This window comes from Oratosquilla oratoria, chromosome 7 (genome assembly GCF_046742065.1).
Source record: "Oratosquilla oratoria isolate Oo_2021 chromosome 7, ASM4674206v1, whole genome shotgun sequence".
Classification (NCBI taxonomy): domain Eukaryota; kingdom Metazoa; phylum Arthropoda; class Malacostraca; order Stomatopoda; family Squillidae; genus Oratosquilla; species Oratosquilla oratoria.
In genome coordinates this window covers 40934850-40948568 of record NC_134783.1, presented here as the reverse complement: position 1 = coordinate 40948568, position 13719 = coordinate 40934850, and the positions used below count along the sequence as shown (strand labels likewise).

The following is a 13719-nucleotide window of genomic DNA, read 5'->3' as shown; positions in this document are numbered from 1 at the left end:
CATAGTTTCACCATTTCCTGTTTGTTTTTAAGTTTACCATTCACATACCGATAGAATAGTTTGGGTTGCTCTTTGCATTTGTCTATAATATCCTTCTCATGGTTCCTTTTTTCCTCTCTTCTCACATTAACATACTCATTTCTACAGTTGACATAAATTTGCCATTTGCTTTGTTTTTTGTCTTTTCTCCACTTTTTCCAAGCTTTGTCCCTTCTGTCTTTTGCCTCACTGCATCTTTTGTTGAACCAACATTTAATGTACTCTCTCTCTCGCTTTTGTCTTGGTACATGCCTGTTTACACCTTCATTGTAGTTTTCCATCAATATATTCCATTTCTCTTCCACTGTTGTCTCTTCCCTGTAAAAATTTTCCCAGTTTGCATTCCGGAATGTATGTATGTGTGTGTGTGTGTGTGTGTGTGTGTGTGTGTCCACTATTAATTGCCTATCGCCTTTTGTACACGCATGGGAGACCGATGGCGGCATTCTTATCCATCGACACAAGAGCATAGAAATGTGGTGCACTAGAAATGGTGCAATGGATATTTAAGAACAGTAAAAGGAAGTGACAGTTAAAGATAAAAATGGTTCAGCATTTCTGTCTTAAGCGTCAATACATCGCACTGCCTCTATCCTCTTTGGGCAAGTGTCTTGATTTATTAAAACGACTAAAATAATTAATTCGCAGCGTCTGTTTGACGCTGCGATAAAGTATAACTTGGACAACTTTACCGCTCTTGTCTAGCGCGTCAGTAACGAATAAAGAAAATAGGGTCTAGCGTCAAAAACAGTGCCGTGTAAATCGGCCTCAGCCAAGGTATCTTCAAAGATAGAAAAGAAGAAAAAATATGGTAGAGTGGTCACTAAATAATGGACTGCATATAAATATTAAGACAATATATCAGCGTGAAGATGTAAAAGTAATTACAAATTATGAATGATAAAATAAATTGTTATTTATATTTGTGCTCCCTGAATGTTTTTGCCATGGCAACAAATGTAAACAAAAACAATCGTAGTTTATTCCACACATGAAGAAGCGAAATGAGAAATCTAAAGGATATACCATTTGTACGTGACTACTTCTACTTTAACTGTGGATATGAATGTGTAAGAAAATAATAGAAACAAAAGCAATTGCAGTAGAAACACTTAATGTTGTTATCATTATTGATATTTATTGTTATGATTTCTATAAGTTAAGATTCGTTATACAAACATACCAGTTTCTAGGATCCCCAGATTAATCTAGGTAAAAGAAGTTCATAAAAACTGAAGAAATTTACTATATTCTAATGGTATATATGGTTAATAAGGTTGTTTCTGTTATAAGTACTTGCCATGACTTAGAGCTGTTTCAACAAAATTCAATCCTTGAATCTTAAATCTTTCTTGATACATAAATTACATACACATATGTTATGCTTCATAAATAGAAATTGTTTCAGGTCCCATCAGTTAAGTAACTTGGAAGATCCTACATGAATTCCTCAGGGAACAAAGAATGGAGAGTGATGGAAGTGTTTCAACAAAACCTGTTGAGAAATGGCAGCTTCCTCTTGCTGCAATATTTTGCATTGCTATTGCAGTTTATGTTTTCTTGATTATCATAGGTAAGTGTTTGCCTTTACTTCCCAACTCATGTTTCACAAATGAACCTTATCCAGGATATTAAAGTACTGTATTCTGATATCTAAAGATTACAATGATTTATTTCTGTACTGATGTGCAGTGTCATGATTTTTTTTATTACATTAACTTTTTTCAGTTTGTGATACTTCTGAACATTTATTTACTCAAAATTCTCATTGTTAACCCAGGTCTTTGGATTAGAAAATGTTTAAAGCAGCAGGGATTTTGCCAGAATGAATGCCAAGGCTCATTATGTTGTAACTGTGCCGAGATAGGATTACGATGTGCCTTACTTTGTGACTGCTGTGGCCCTATCCCCACCTTTCACCAGTGTGTGGACTCCTGCTGTCCAGAAAAAGATGCAAGTATTTCTTTGAAATACATGATGAATATTGATATCACACTTGTGCATGCACTGCTGTTCCTATCCTTCCAAGGTAGCCTCCACTTCTGTTCAAGCAACAGGCATTAATATTTTTGTTTATGTCAATCAAGACATCAGTATTTTAACCTGGGTCTCAGAACTACTTAGTCCATCTCTTACCAACTATACTACAAAAGTTTGAAAGGACTTAAATTATAAGAAACAGGCTTAGTAATTCTAAGGTCAATCCAAATTATATCAGAATAGATGTTAGTATGACATCACATTAGTACATTTTTATTATTTTGGTATAAAATGTGTACTAGCATACATAGATAATACCTAACATTTCCTTTATTTCTCTGAAAATGAAGAAGATACTCTTACCAAAGTATTGATTGACCTTTCTTTACAGACCTGCAGTTGTATGGAAGTTCCTGATTGTCCATCCTGTACAGGATGTGGAGATGATTTTTACAGTTGTCAAGACTGCAGAGGATGTTGCCAATCAGCAACACCAATGTGTAGTCCTGGGCCACTTTGTGCTTGCGGTAGCTGTGCTTGCAGTTGCTCGGCACCCCAGTGCTCAACCATCAATTGCCTCTGTTGCGAAATTACTATTAAAGGACGTGGTGTGCCAACTGAATAAGCCGTTTAATATATCAGAAATAAGTGTACAGTACATAGGATATGTTATAAGAATAAGGTTGTACTCATAGTAGTATAGTATACTACTTTCCTACATTCACTCTTTCCAGGAGGAAGAAAACATGAATATTTGTGAATTTTCAGTTTTCTGTATGGTTCATGATTGTTTGGAGTAAGTAGTCGCCAACGATTTCCAAGGGGAAGCTACCATTCTGTTTTGTCCCATTCACATTTCCTGTTTGCCAAGATATGTTTGTGTTTTTTTGGCAGCTGTTTTGTAGTTGCTGTGCTGGACTATGATTGTGAGGTTATCTTCATGGATAGCTTTGATGTTATCCTCTGGACTTGGTATGGGAAGGTCACTTGTAAATAGGTAAAAAAAAATGCTGTAATAGTATTGCCCCATAGAGTACTCCATTGTACAATCTTTTGGTTGTTCAAGTTACTCTGCACTCTCAGCCAGACTAGCAGTTTGTCAACTGCATTGTTTCTGACCCAGACAGTGGGCAAGTACAGGGATGGCCTTTCATCCACAAGGAGCTGAGATAACAGAGAAAACTAATAGGTGTGGGATGGGTGAATGATGGGAACATGCCTTGCCTGGCCACTTCCCTTATACGGGTGAAAAGGCCTTTTGGTAAATGTTTGTATCCTTCAAACCAAAGTACATGTGACTTTGTAGCTATTGCACCTAGTTTTACTGCCAGTATATGTGTCCATACTTTTATAGTCTATGTTCTTGAAGGTTAGTGTTACTTCATGGCTGAAAAACTGAAACAAAATACAGTAGTACCACACCACACATTAGATTTAACTTTACTCCACTTTTCTAGATTAAATCTCAGTTCAGTGAATCTCATTAAGCCCAACCTTTTCTCACTCAGCAACATCACTGACGTTATAATAAAATGACAAAATAAATAACATTTTTGCAAATATATTTTTAAAATAAAAATAAAAATGAAAAAAAAAATCAAAAGGATAAAAAGGTTACATAAACAAATGTCTACCTTTAAGTAGTTGAAAGCACATTAAAAACATGAAAATATAAGTACAATAGAATATCTATAAAAAATATCAAATATGTCAGCCACATATAAGGGTAATAATTTTATTTGCTGTATTTTTTATATTAAAAAAATATGGGGGCCAAGAAAAGAGGGAGAGGGGTGGCGTGTGTGGAGATGAATTGTGTGGGAGTGGTTTTTATGCCTTTGTTTTATGGCTACCTCCCTTGTAAGGGGGAAAAAACCTTTGGTATATGTATGTATTTACATATATATATCACAACAAAGTTATGTCGTAGCACATTTGTAAAATAATACTGATGACCCACTTTCAGAGAAGAATAAGCGAAGATATAGAGATCTGTATATTTTGATCACTTACTGTGATCCTCTTCAGCAGATATGAATTCATATCTGCTGAAGAGGATCACAGTAAGTGATCGAAATATACAGTCTCTATATCTTCGCTTATTCTTCTTCGAAAGTGGGTCATCAGTATTACATATATATATATTTACATATTATTTTTAAAGGCAATTCACAAAGTAAAGTGTATGAAACATCATTCTATAAAATGTGTTATTCTTTAAGAATGCAAAGAGAATTTTATTGTCCATTAAGGTCTGGTGATAGTTATGATTTTTCATGATTCATTGATACTAGTTAGCATACAATTAACTTAAAAAAATCAGGTTATGTCAAAGTTTTTGGAACAAATTAATTATGTGCAGCAAGGATTTACAAAATTTAATAAAAATAAGCTAGAAATAGAAAAATAGTCCATCCTATTCTCTGGATAAAACCATAATCCTTACTGAATTTGAACTATTAGCATATGTGACTTAGCACATTTACTTTGAAATGCACTTTTACTCGGAATAAAAGATAATGCACATTCAGTAGACTTTTTGTAGGAATGTACCCATAGGGTTACAGAGAGCAAAATGCCTAGTCCCATTGCTCCTTCCTATTTTAACCACCTTTACAACCCAAGTGGGAAGACTCTGTGGCAATATACTTCCTTCTCCCTACCGCATGGGACAGAGGTGAAAATGGAAATATATACCCAAAGAAGAGGTACAAGGCAGTATTAAGATGAGAGGGGGGGGGGCAGACAGCTTAACGGAGGGACAGTCGCAGTACAATAAAGTAGCATCCTCTGAGTAGAGGTTTCCTCTAACATACAAAAATGTGAAACTCTGGTCTGATTGCATGCTACTGCACAGCAACATGCAGCCAACACCCCAGATGGGGATATAAACACACAAGTGTATGTGTGTACTGCATCTTGCTACATTGCCTCTGGCCTAGGGCAGTGGGCAGGAAACAGGGATGACCCATCATCCATGAGTAGCTCAGGTGAGAGAGGTAAAGATGGGGAATGGGAGTAGGTACATCCATTTGACTTGGCTACCTTCCTTATTAGGGGGAAGAAGCCCTTGGCATAGATAGAATAACTAGAAGCCCTTTGTTATATAGATAGAATACCATATATAGTATACTAGAAGTACTGTATACTGTATTTAGAGCTTATATGGTATATGTTGTGATAATTTTTAATCTTCACATTTATCAGTGTAAAAGTATAGTCATGTGCAAGTTGTGACATTTTATTTATACTTGTATTTCTGTATGGCTACCTCTTAGAAGGGAGAAGACTTTTGGTACATTGATTGTGAAGTTAGAGGTCAGGTTCTATAACTTTAGAAAACTCTGGATTTTTAGAGATCTGGACAGGGTTTCACACTCAATCAGCCCAAATCTGAAATCTTACTGCGCTTTCTATAACCTCTAGGAATGTATTTCTTGGTGCTTGAAAGCTTCTTAGATGCCTTACAGATAAAATATACAAATATAGGGTAGGAGATAAAAATATAACATAATTGGTCAACAACTTTTATTCGGATAAAGTAATATACAAATGTAAGAAATATATAATTTCATGAATTAGTTTTTAAGTCCACCTATCTACAGTGACCATCCTCTTTACATATTTCTTCTGGCTACTACAAAGTGATTACATTCAACTGAAGGAAATCCCTGGGTTTTAAAGATTAATCATAAGTAACAGTCTTTGGCAACACAGCATGTGTGTATGGTGCTCTCTGCCACACCCACCACAAAGTTTGTTCCAATGTGGTCAGCTCAGGCTTGATTAGTGTCCTTATACCCAGTGCCAACTACTGTTTGGGTTACATGTTGGGACTGTATGTATACTTAAAGGTTCTCCTAACATATACTGTAATGGTTCCTAGTAGCACACTCCTAATCTCCTGTCCCATACACCCATTCCCGCTACATAATGCACCTTCTCTTCATGTGGCCCCATGTTGTCTGAAACTGGTCAGTGACACACCTAATCTCAAAGAGGAATCTAATTGTGCTCACAAAAGAAAGCACAAGCTTGTAGCAGTTTGAGTAGTCCTGTCCCAATTGTGGTCACTCACCTCTTTTTGGTACACATAAAAAGATATGGCCCAGCATGCTAGGCTAACCCAGGAAACGTTAACAACCTGTTACACCATTCCCTAAATAATGAAGAAAACCCATCATCACCATACCTGACACCCCATTAGTTGCCACATATTTACTAACCTATCTACTTATCATACTACAAAAGCCACAACCTTGAATTTCCAAGTCTTCACAATATTACATGTATTATTTCATCATCCAAAAGAAATATAGTCAACATGTGAATACCTATGAATAAAGCTCAATATCCTTACAAGAATGTACTATAGCTATCAATCACAATCTTTGAGAATATAAAATGTACAAATCCTGTATGGTATTGATATGTGTCTCCTTCCATAATTACAAGAGAATCATAAAAAAGTTTAAGAATTCATGCTTTACATATTATATACATCTTTTTCATACATACATCATGCATAACAAAGGGCCTTTCTCATTTATAAGGGAGGTGGTCAAGCCAATACATACACAAGGCCATCTTTTTCAACAGTGGAATAAGGAACCTATAAACAAGATCAATTACCTTCCTGAAGTACACTGCATCTATCCATTACAATCTATGAGAATATAAAATGTACAATATAGAGGTGCCATATGAAGCAGCAGGAGCTGATAATTGGAGCTGGTTTGCCCCTACCTCTGTGTGTGTGTGTGATTCATCATGGTCTTGGATCACATGTTGGACTCATGATCAACAGCTATTTCCCTCCCTGAAGAGAGCTCAGAGCTCATATATGACCGATCTATGGGTAATGCTGTGAAACTTACATGCACACACACCCCTGACTTCCCACCCACAAGAGTTGGAATAACGAATCGCAGCGCAGAAATACTAAAATTATTTCAGCCCTGGGCAGGATTCAAACCCAGACTGCCATAGTGGTGGCCAGGAACTCTATCACTGCACCACTGAGTAGTGTGTGTGTGTGTGTGTGTCTGTGTGTATTCATCTAATTTTATTTACATAATTGTAGTGTACAGGAAAAGAGCAATGGTTACTGGGTCCCATCTCCTATTCTCTAATTTTGTGTGTGCATCTGTGTGTGTGTTTTCACCTAATTGTAGTATACAGGAAAGGAGCAATGCTCGCTAGGTCCCATCTCCTATTCCCTAATTTTCTAACATACCTAGACTCAAAAGTGTATTTGTGTGTATTTACCTAGTTGTATTTTACGAGAAGAGGAGCTACGTTCATGGTGTGCGTGTGTGTGTGCATGTGTGTGTGTCATTAATGGTGTAAAATTGTACATGCATACATACATATACCAACAGCTTTTTCCCATTCTTAAGAGCACTTGAAGCCCCATAATAAGAGCTTTCTTGGGACCAATGACAAGTACCTGCACATGGTGGCCCTGCAAGATGGACAGCAAAGCTCGCCATTATCAAAACACATCAACCCCCTCACCTCCATCAAGAGCTGTAGGCCTGAAGGCCTGGCACTAAGGCTCTGGACAGGGTCCAAGATCATTCTTTATCAACTTCAAATATATTTCTTACACTTTTTCACACAGAGAGCTGACAACCAACAAGTACTCTACTCTTCCTACCACTTTGAGCTGGTGACATAGAAACAGTCCCACATTGATACAACACAAACATCAGTCCAATGTTTCTACCCTGAGAGATCTGTGGGAGGCTCTGAGGACCATTGCCAGCCACTGTGGGGCTCAGGTTTTCCACTTGGTGAAAACTCGGGGCAACAAGTGAGTGAAGAGTTTTCTCCACTTTATAACATTAAGGCAAAAATGGTCAAAATCCATTTAGGAACTGATTTTGCCATGACAAAGTACATGGCTACAACCTACCATTTGAGTATTTACGGCTTCCTAGAATATACAGAGATTCAATTTGTGTTTCAAAAATCAATATGGAAACTAACATTAATAATCAAAATCACTCATTTTATCCTTTCCACCCTCATATTTTATTTTTTGCACCTAAACTTCCCTTCCTTTCCTTAACCCTTAGCATATAAGAAAGTCAGCATTCTGAGGTGTAAAAGGTATATGAGGATGCTGGCGTTAGAGTCCTGATTATATTTATTTTGTAGTTGTAACCGAGTGATCCTGTATTCTGTGAACAGGCTTGATCGCATTTTCTGTGATCATCCACATTCAGGGTGCAAGAGAATGAAAGGAAAACATTACCGCTGTAACTTTATATCTTATAATGCATGTATTGTGCTGCATCATCAAATCATCATACATCAGGCAGCCTATCAAATGCACACCAAGTTCTGACTTGTATTGATTTTTTTTTTTTTTTTTTTCCTTCATGACTCCACCTCTTCAGCATGATATTGTCCCCAAGGATAAGTACTAGTTACTGGCAACAAAATATAATATCAATAATCACTCTTGCCTTAAATTTCATTGACTGGAAGCCCACACTCCCACTATTGTTGTTGTTGCTGTTGTTCCCCAGACTGTCTGGCTGAGCAGTCCTGTCTCTCTGGGAACACTATGGCTGGAATGGGGTTTTCCCATAAATCCCTTATAGAGTGCATATTGTATCGTTTAATGTGCATGACTGTGCACAATGCAGTCTTCCAAAATGTGTTGTATAGTATGAAATGAAGTTTAACATCCTGGACAGTTATCTGCGATGCAGTCATCTAGCTTCTTCCGGTAACTTATAAGGGTTGGATTGTGGCTACATCACAGTCTCACCAGGTGGACTCTGTCCTTTAAGGGAAGACTGGATTCAAATATATGATCTTGGGGTCTGGCATGCAGCAATGTATTCTCTTTCAGTTTGTTGATGGAGCAGTGTACGATATGATTATGGACATGCTTCTGGAGGCGGGTGTCTGGTGATTGTGGAGGAAGACAAGAGAGTATTAGTGTGAAATAGATATTTGGATGCTGTTTTGCCACAGTAGCTGGTAACACTCCTGAAGTCCTCAAACAGATCTCTCTAGGAAAAAAAACCTGAAATGTTATTCATACTGTAATAGTGTGATAGTAGGAGAGCAGCAGTAACTATTTGTCTGTTTTTTTTTTCTTATACGAAAAGATGTAGGGCAGTTGAAGTTGATAAAGAAAGATCCTGGACCTGGTTCAAAAACCATGTATCAATGGAATACACTTAGTAACTATGTAGTGAACACTGAAACAATTGGTTGTTTTAAGAGGAGATTAGACGACTTTATGGAAAGGGATGACAGGTGGTAAGGGACATGGAACTGCCTAGTGTAGACCTTATTGTCTCTTGCAGTCTCCTCCATTTATATGTTCTTATGTCAACTCCTTGTAGTTGTATCTTCAGTTAGAGGTGAGAGTACTGACAGGTTTTGAAGATGGGCAACACGGAAATGACTCGAACAACAACAATGATATATCTTTTCTCTAAGTGACTTATGGTCTGGCCCAAAGGCTTTTGCTAGTTTCCTGGAGGCCATGAGTCTTCTGCAAGAGAGACCAGGGGTAATAGATTGACTGATTTATCAATTCTCTCTAACATCCATCTTAAAGAACCACATTAGCAGGTACCTGTTATAGGTACCAAAAACAATAATAAAATTATTAACTTTCACAATCAATGAAAATCTTAATAATGTTTATGATACAACTTACCTACTTATGAGCAGTTGGTGTTTTCCATAAATAATCCCAATGCAACTAATATAACTGGGGTAACTAAAATATGTTGTTTTATAATTTATTCACTGACACACAACCTCCCATTCCAAAATAAATTTCTCAATCATACAATATTAAAAAATATACTATAGTATTAAGAGATAATAATAATAATTAAAAAAGAATAAAAATGAATAAATAAATAGTAATAATAATCATCATCATATTTCTGTGACTAATTGAAAACAAAGAATGGGGTCCGGACAAAACTGATCTGCATGAATAGGTGCCACTACATGTTACAGATCATTCACTTCCTAAGGCATTTTTTTTAACAAATAAGACATTCATTAATTCATTTTACTTTACCATATAAATCTTATTCTACTGTAATGCAACCATATAAATGTGTATGAATATTCATAGTTACTAACGAGTATATTTTCTCATATTCTCTCGTATGTAGTTCCAACTCGACCACATCCAAACAGGAAAAAGAATCCATCCTGCGAAAGAAAAACAAATTTTACATTCAGTTAATATAAGTTCACAGTGGATAAAGATGCGGAGGGAAGGGTTGGAAGAGGTGGTGATGTCGGGAATGGTGGAGGGAAGGAGAGCAAGAAGAAAGCAGAGGGAGAAGTATATGGACGGGCTGATGAGGGTGATGGGAAAACAACTCAAACCAGCACAGATGTTACAAGTAACTAGGGACTGTGAACGGTGGCACTCTATGGTTGCCGAAGTCCAAGAGGATATGGCACGACGGTAAGGTAAGGTAAGGATAAAGATGTATATATATATATATATGTATACACACACACAATAGTGTGTACAAAAACCATACACGAATTTAAGAGCAAACTAGACACTGCAAGATACAAAGGCAGGACACCATGAGCATAGCTCCCCTTCCTGTAAGATACAACTAGGTAAATACATACATACATACATATATATATATATATAAATATATATATATATATATATATATATATGTTGATCCTCAACATAAATGAATTGTTTATAAGAAACAATCTCTGCCAATCAAGAAATAATTACATACATGTACATACACATTCCAAAAGACATTTACCCTCTATTAAGAGAATACTCCTCATGGAGGAAGGGTTATCCCTGCTCCCAACCCCCACCACATCCATGTACCACATTGCTCAGCTTAAGAGGCAATACAGTAAGACATAGCACGGCTTGACAACTGTAACTGGTTTACTCTCACCACTTCAATACACAGTGACCCATTCCTAATTCACTCGAGAAATATGCAGAACAGATAAGAAGAAATCCCTCCAGGCCATGCAGGTTCCTCGATGATTCACAATCACTATCCATTCACTTTCTTTTATCTTCTGCACTTTTTTTTTTCCCTTGCTCAACAGATATTCCTTTTGAATCCAACACCCATTTTGCACCATCTGTCCACCTCATTCTTGGTCTTCCCTCATGTTCTCTCCATCTACTTCTGCTTTCCATACTATTTTTCTTCTTTTTTTCCCCTATTTTTTTCATTCATTCTTTCTATATATCCAAACAATCTTAGCAATTTTTTATTGACCCTATCTACCAGCTCTTTTTCCACTTCTACTCCCTACTTCAACTCCATATTTCTTACATTTTTTCATCCTTGTACCTCTTACAAAACTTCTTAAACACAAGATCCACAGTTCATTACATTGAAGGCATTAAATGAAGGCATTGTTCTGCTTAACTGCAAAAGGACAAATACGGTGCCAATACACAAAAGTGGAAACAAGAAGACACCACTAAATTATAGGCCAGTATCACTAACCAGCACAATAGTGAAATTATGTGAAAGGATTGTGAAAGATCAATGGACCAAATATCTTGAAAAGATGAACATTCTGACAGACAGACAGTCAGTTTGGCTTCAGATCTGGAAAGTCATGTGGGTCTAACTATTTAAGGTTTTACACGAGTGAGAGCAATGGGTGGACCACCTCAACCTAGAGAAAGCATTTGATAAAGTACATCACAGTCAATTTATGTGCAAGTTGGAGCATGTTGGAGGACTGAGTGGCAAACTGCTAGAATGGATGAAAGACTTTTTGAAGGAAAGATATATGAGGACAGTAGTAAAGGATAAGATGTCAAGCTGGAGAGCAGTAAGGTGCGAACAAGGTTCAGTGCTTGTACCAATAATGTTTCTGGTCTATGTCAATGACAAGATGAAAGGAACAAGCTATGCTGACATGTTTACAGATGATGCAAAAATCATGAGAAGAATGAAAAAACACTATTTTTGCATGAAGCCATGAATGGGAAATAAATTTCAATACCAAAAAATGGAAAGTACTGGAAATGGGTAATAGTGGCAAAAGGCCATCCTGAAACTATTCCTTGGGAAGGGAATCCATTAACAGAGCAAAAGAGAGAAAGTCTTAGGAGTGTTGATAAAAGACAACCTATCACTTGACAGGCATATCAGCACGATTGTGGGAGAGACATATGGACCACTGAAGATGATTAAAGTGGTGGTCCACTATATGAATGAAAGGATGATGAAAAAAAATTATTGAAACCCTGAAATGTCCAAGACTAGAATATACATCAGTAATATAGTTCCCGCACAGTGAAGAACATATGCAAGATCAAGAAAGTATAAAGGGCAGCAACCAAACTGGTCCCCAACCTGTCAGATAAACCATATGAGGAAAGACTAAAAGTGCTGGGTCTGCCAACTTTGAAAGATCAAAGAGGAAGAGGTGATCTAATTACAGTGTTCAGGTCACTAATGGGGATAGATTGTATTGACAGAAGATATCTCCCAATTAAAGATGGGAGTGCTTTAAGAGGTCAAGGAGTAAATTAAGAAAGACCACGTGTCTAAAGGATTTCACAGAAATACAGTTCTCCATATAGATGCATAAATATGTGAAATAGTTTAGGTGATACAGCCCAAGATAAAACAATATACAAATTCAAATCTAAATATGATAATTGGAAATCAAGGATGTAGATTAAGTTGGAACTGTACATGAATTTGAGTCTAGGTAGGTTAGAAAATTAGAGAACAGGAGACAGGACCCAAGGAGCATTGCTCTTTTCCTGTATTCTACAATTAGGTAAATATAATTAGGTAAATACATCATCTCAAATACATTTTTGTTCTTACTTCTGGCCTCCTTCAAATTCTAAATCTGTTCCATTTAGTGTCACGGGTACAAACACTCCCTTATACAGTCTTCTCTTTCCATTCATGACACTTTCCATACCCAAAAGATATTTACTTGCTTCTCTTACTCTAAAATTTTCTCCCACAACCACTCTTCCATTCCTTGATACAAGTGACCCCATACAGAGCTGTCCTCCCTCTGGCTTTTTACCCTTTAAACTCACTTCTAAATCACCACCAACATCACCCCTTGCTTACACCATATCATTGAATAATAATTGATTTTATATAAAAGTTGACCCCCTATTTGTGGCCAAAATATTTAGATTTTTTCATGTACCTTGAGTAAAAAGCAGCTCTAGGTTTTCAGGCCTACTGTATTTACCTAGTTGTACCTAGTTGTATTTTGTAATAGAACAGTGTTGATTGGGTAATTCCTCTATTAACCCATATATAATCACCCTTATTTTTTTATAAGTTGTCTTTCTTACCATATATACAGCCTCATATTATAGTGTATCAGCTGTTTTGCTGAATGAAAATTTATAACCATGGTTGTAACTAAGATACTTTGTTCACATCTTTTACCAGTTCACTTGTCACATTTGTACAGGTATGTACATTAACAGAGCAAATTACATACACCCTTCACCAAATACAGGAGATTTGTGAACACATGCCACCCCTTTCCACCATATGTACGGTAAACACAACTTGTGCAAGTGTTACCAATGCAAAATCAAATACCATCAATACTGTATGTTTTCCTTTTGTTTTTACTGCTCTCTTTTTGTCATGAATAGTGTGATGTTGTACTAATAGATGGTGCTGGTGATGCAAAACAATATTTGTT

At 36.6% G+C, this 13719-nt stretch overlaps 2 protein-coding genes across 4 annotated transcripts in view; one reads left to right on the top strand and one right to left on the bottom strand.

The window, feature by feature from the left end:
- Positions 1 to 997: 997 nt before the first annotated feature.
- LOC143026918 (uncharacterized) lies at positions 998 to 4007 on the top strand. Of its 3 annotated transcripts, none has more exons than XM_076187703.1 (4): positions 998 to 1109; positions 1448 to 1612; positions 1820 to 1992; positions 2411 to 4007. In XM_076187703.1, the coding sequence occupies exons 2-4, from the start codon at positions 1504 to 1506 to the stop codon at positions 2642 to 2644; spliced, it is 516 nt and encodes a 171-aa protein (XP_076043818.1). In that variant the 5' UTR covers positions 998 to 1109; positions 1448 to 1503; the 3' UTR covers positions 2645 to 4007. The 3 variants fall into 3 exon arrangements, with proteins under 3 accessions (XP_076043818.1, XP_076043819.1, XP_076043821.1); XM_076187704.1 differs by having other exon boundaries at positions 1004 to 1070; XM_076187706.1 differs by lacking the exon at positions 998 to 1109 and adding an exon at positions 1128 to 1251.
- A 1525-nt stretch (positions 4008 to 5532) lies between these two features.
- Positions 5533 to 13719, bottom strand: part of LOC143027099 (cation-dependent mannose-6-phosphate receptor-like) — a 49570-nt gene continuing 41383 nt past the window's right edge. The window contains exon 6 of the mRNA XM_076188066.1: positions 5533 to 10218. Coding sequence (XP_076044181.1) covers positions 10159 to 10218 — 60 coding nt within the window. The 3' untranslated portion in view covers positions 5533 to 10158. The remainder of the gene's footprint in view (positions 10219 to 13719) is intronic.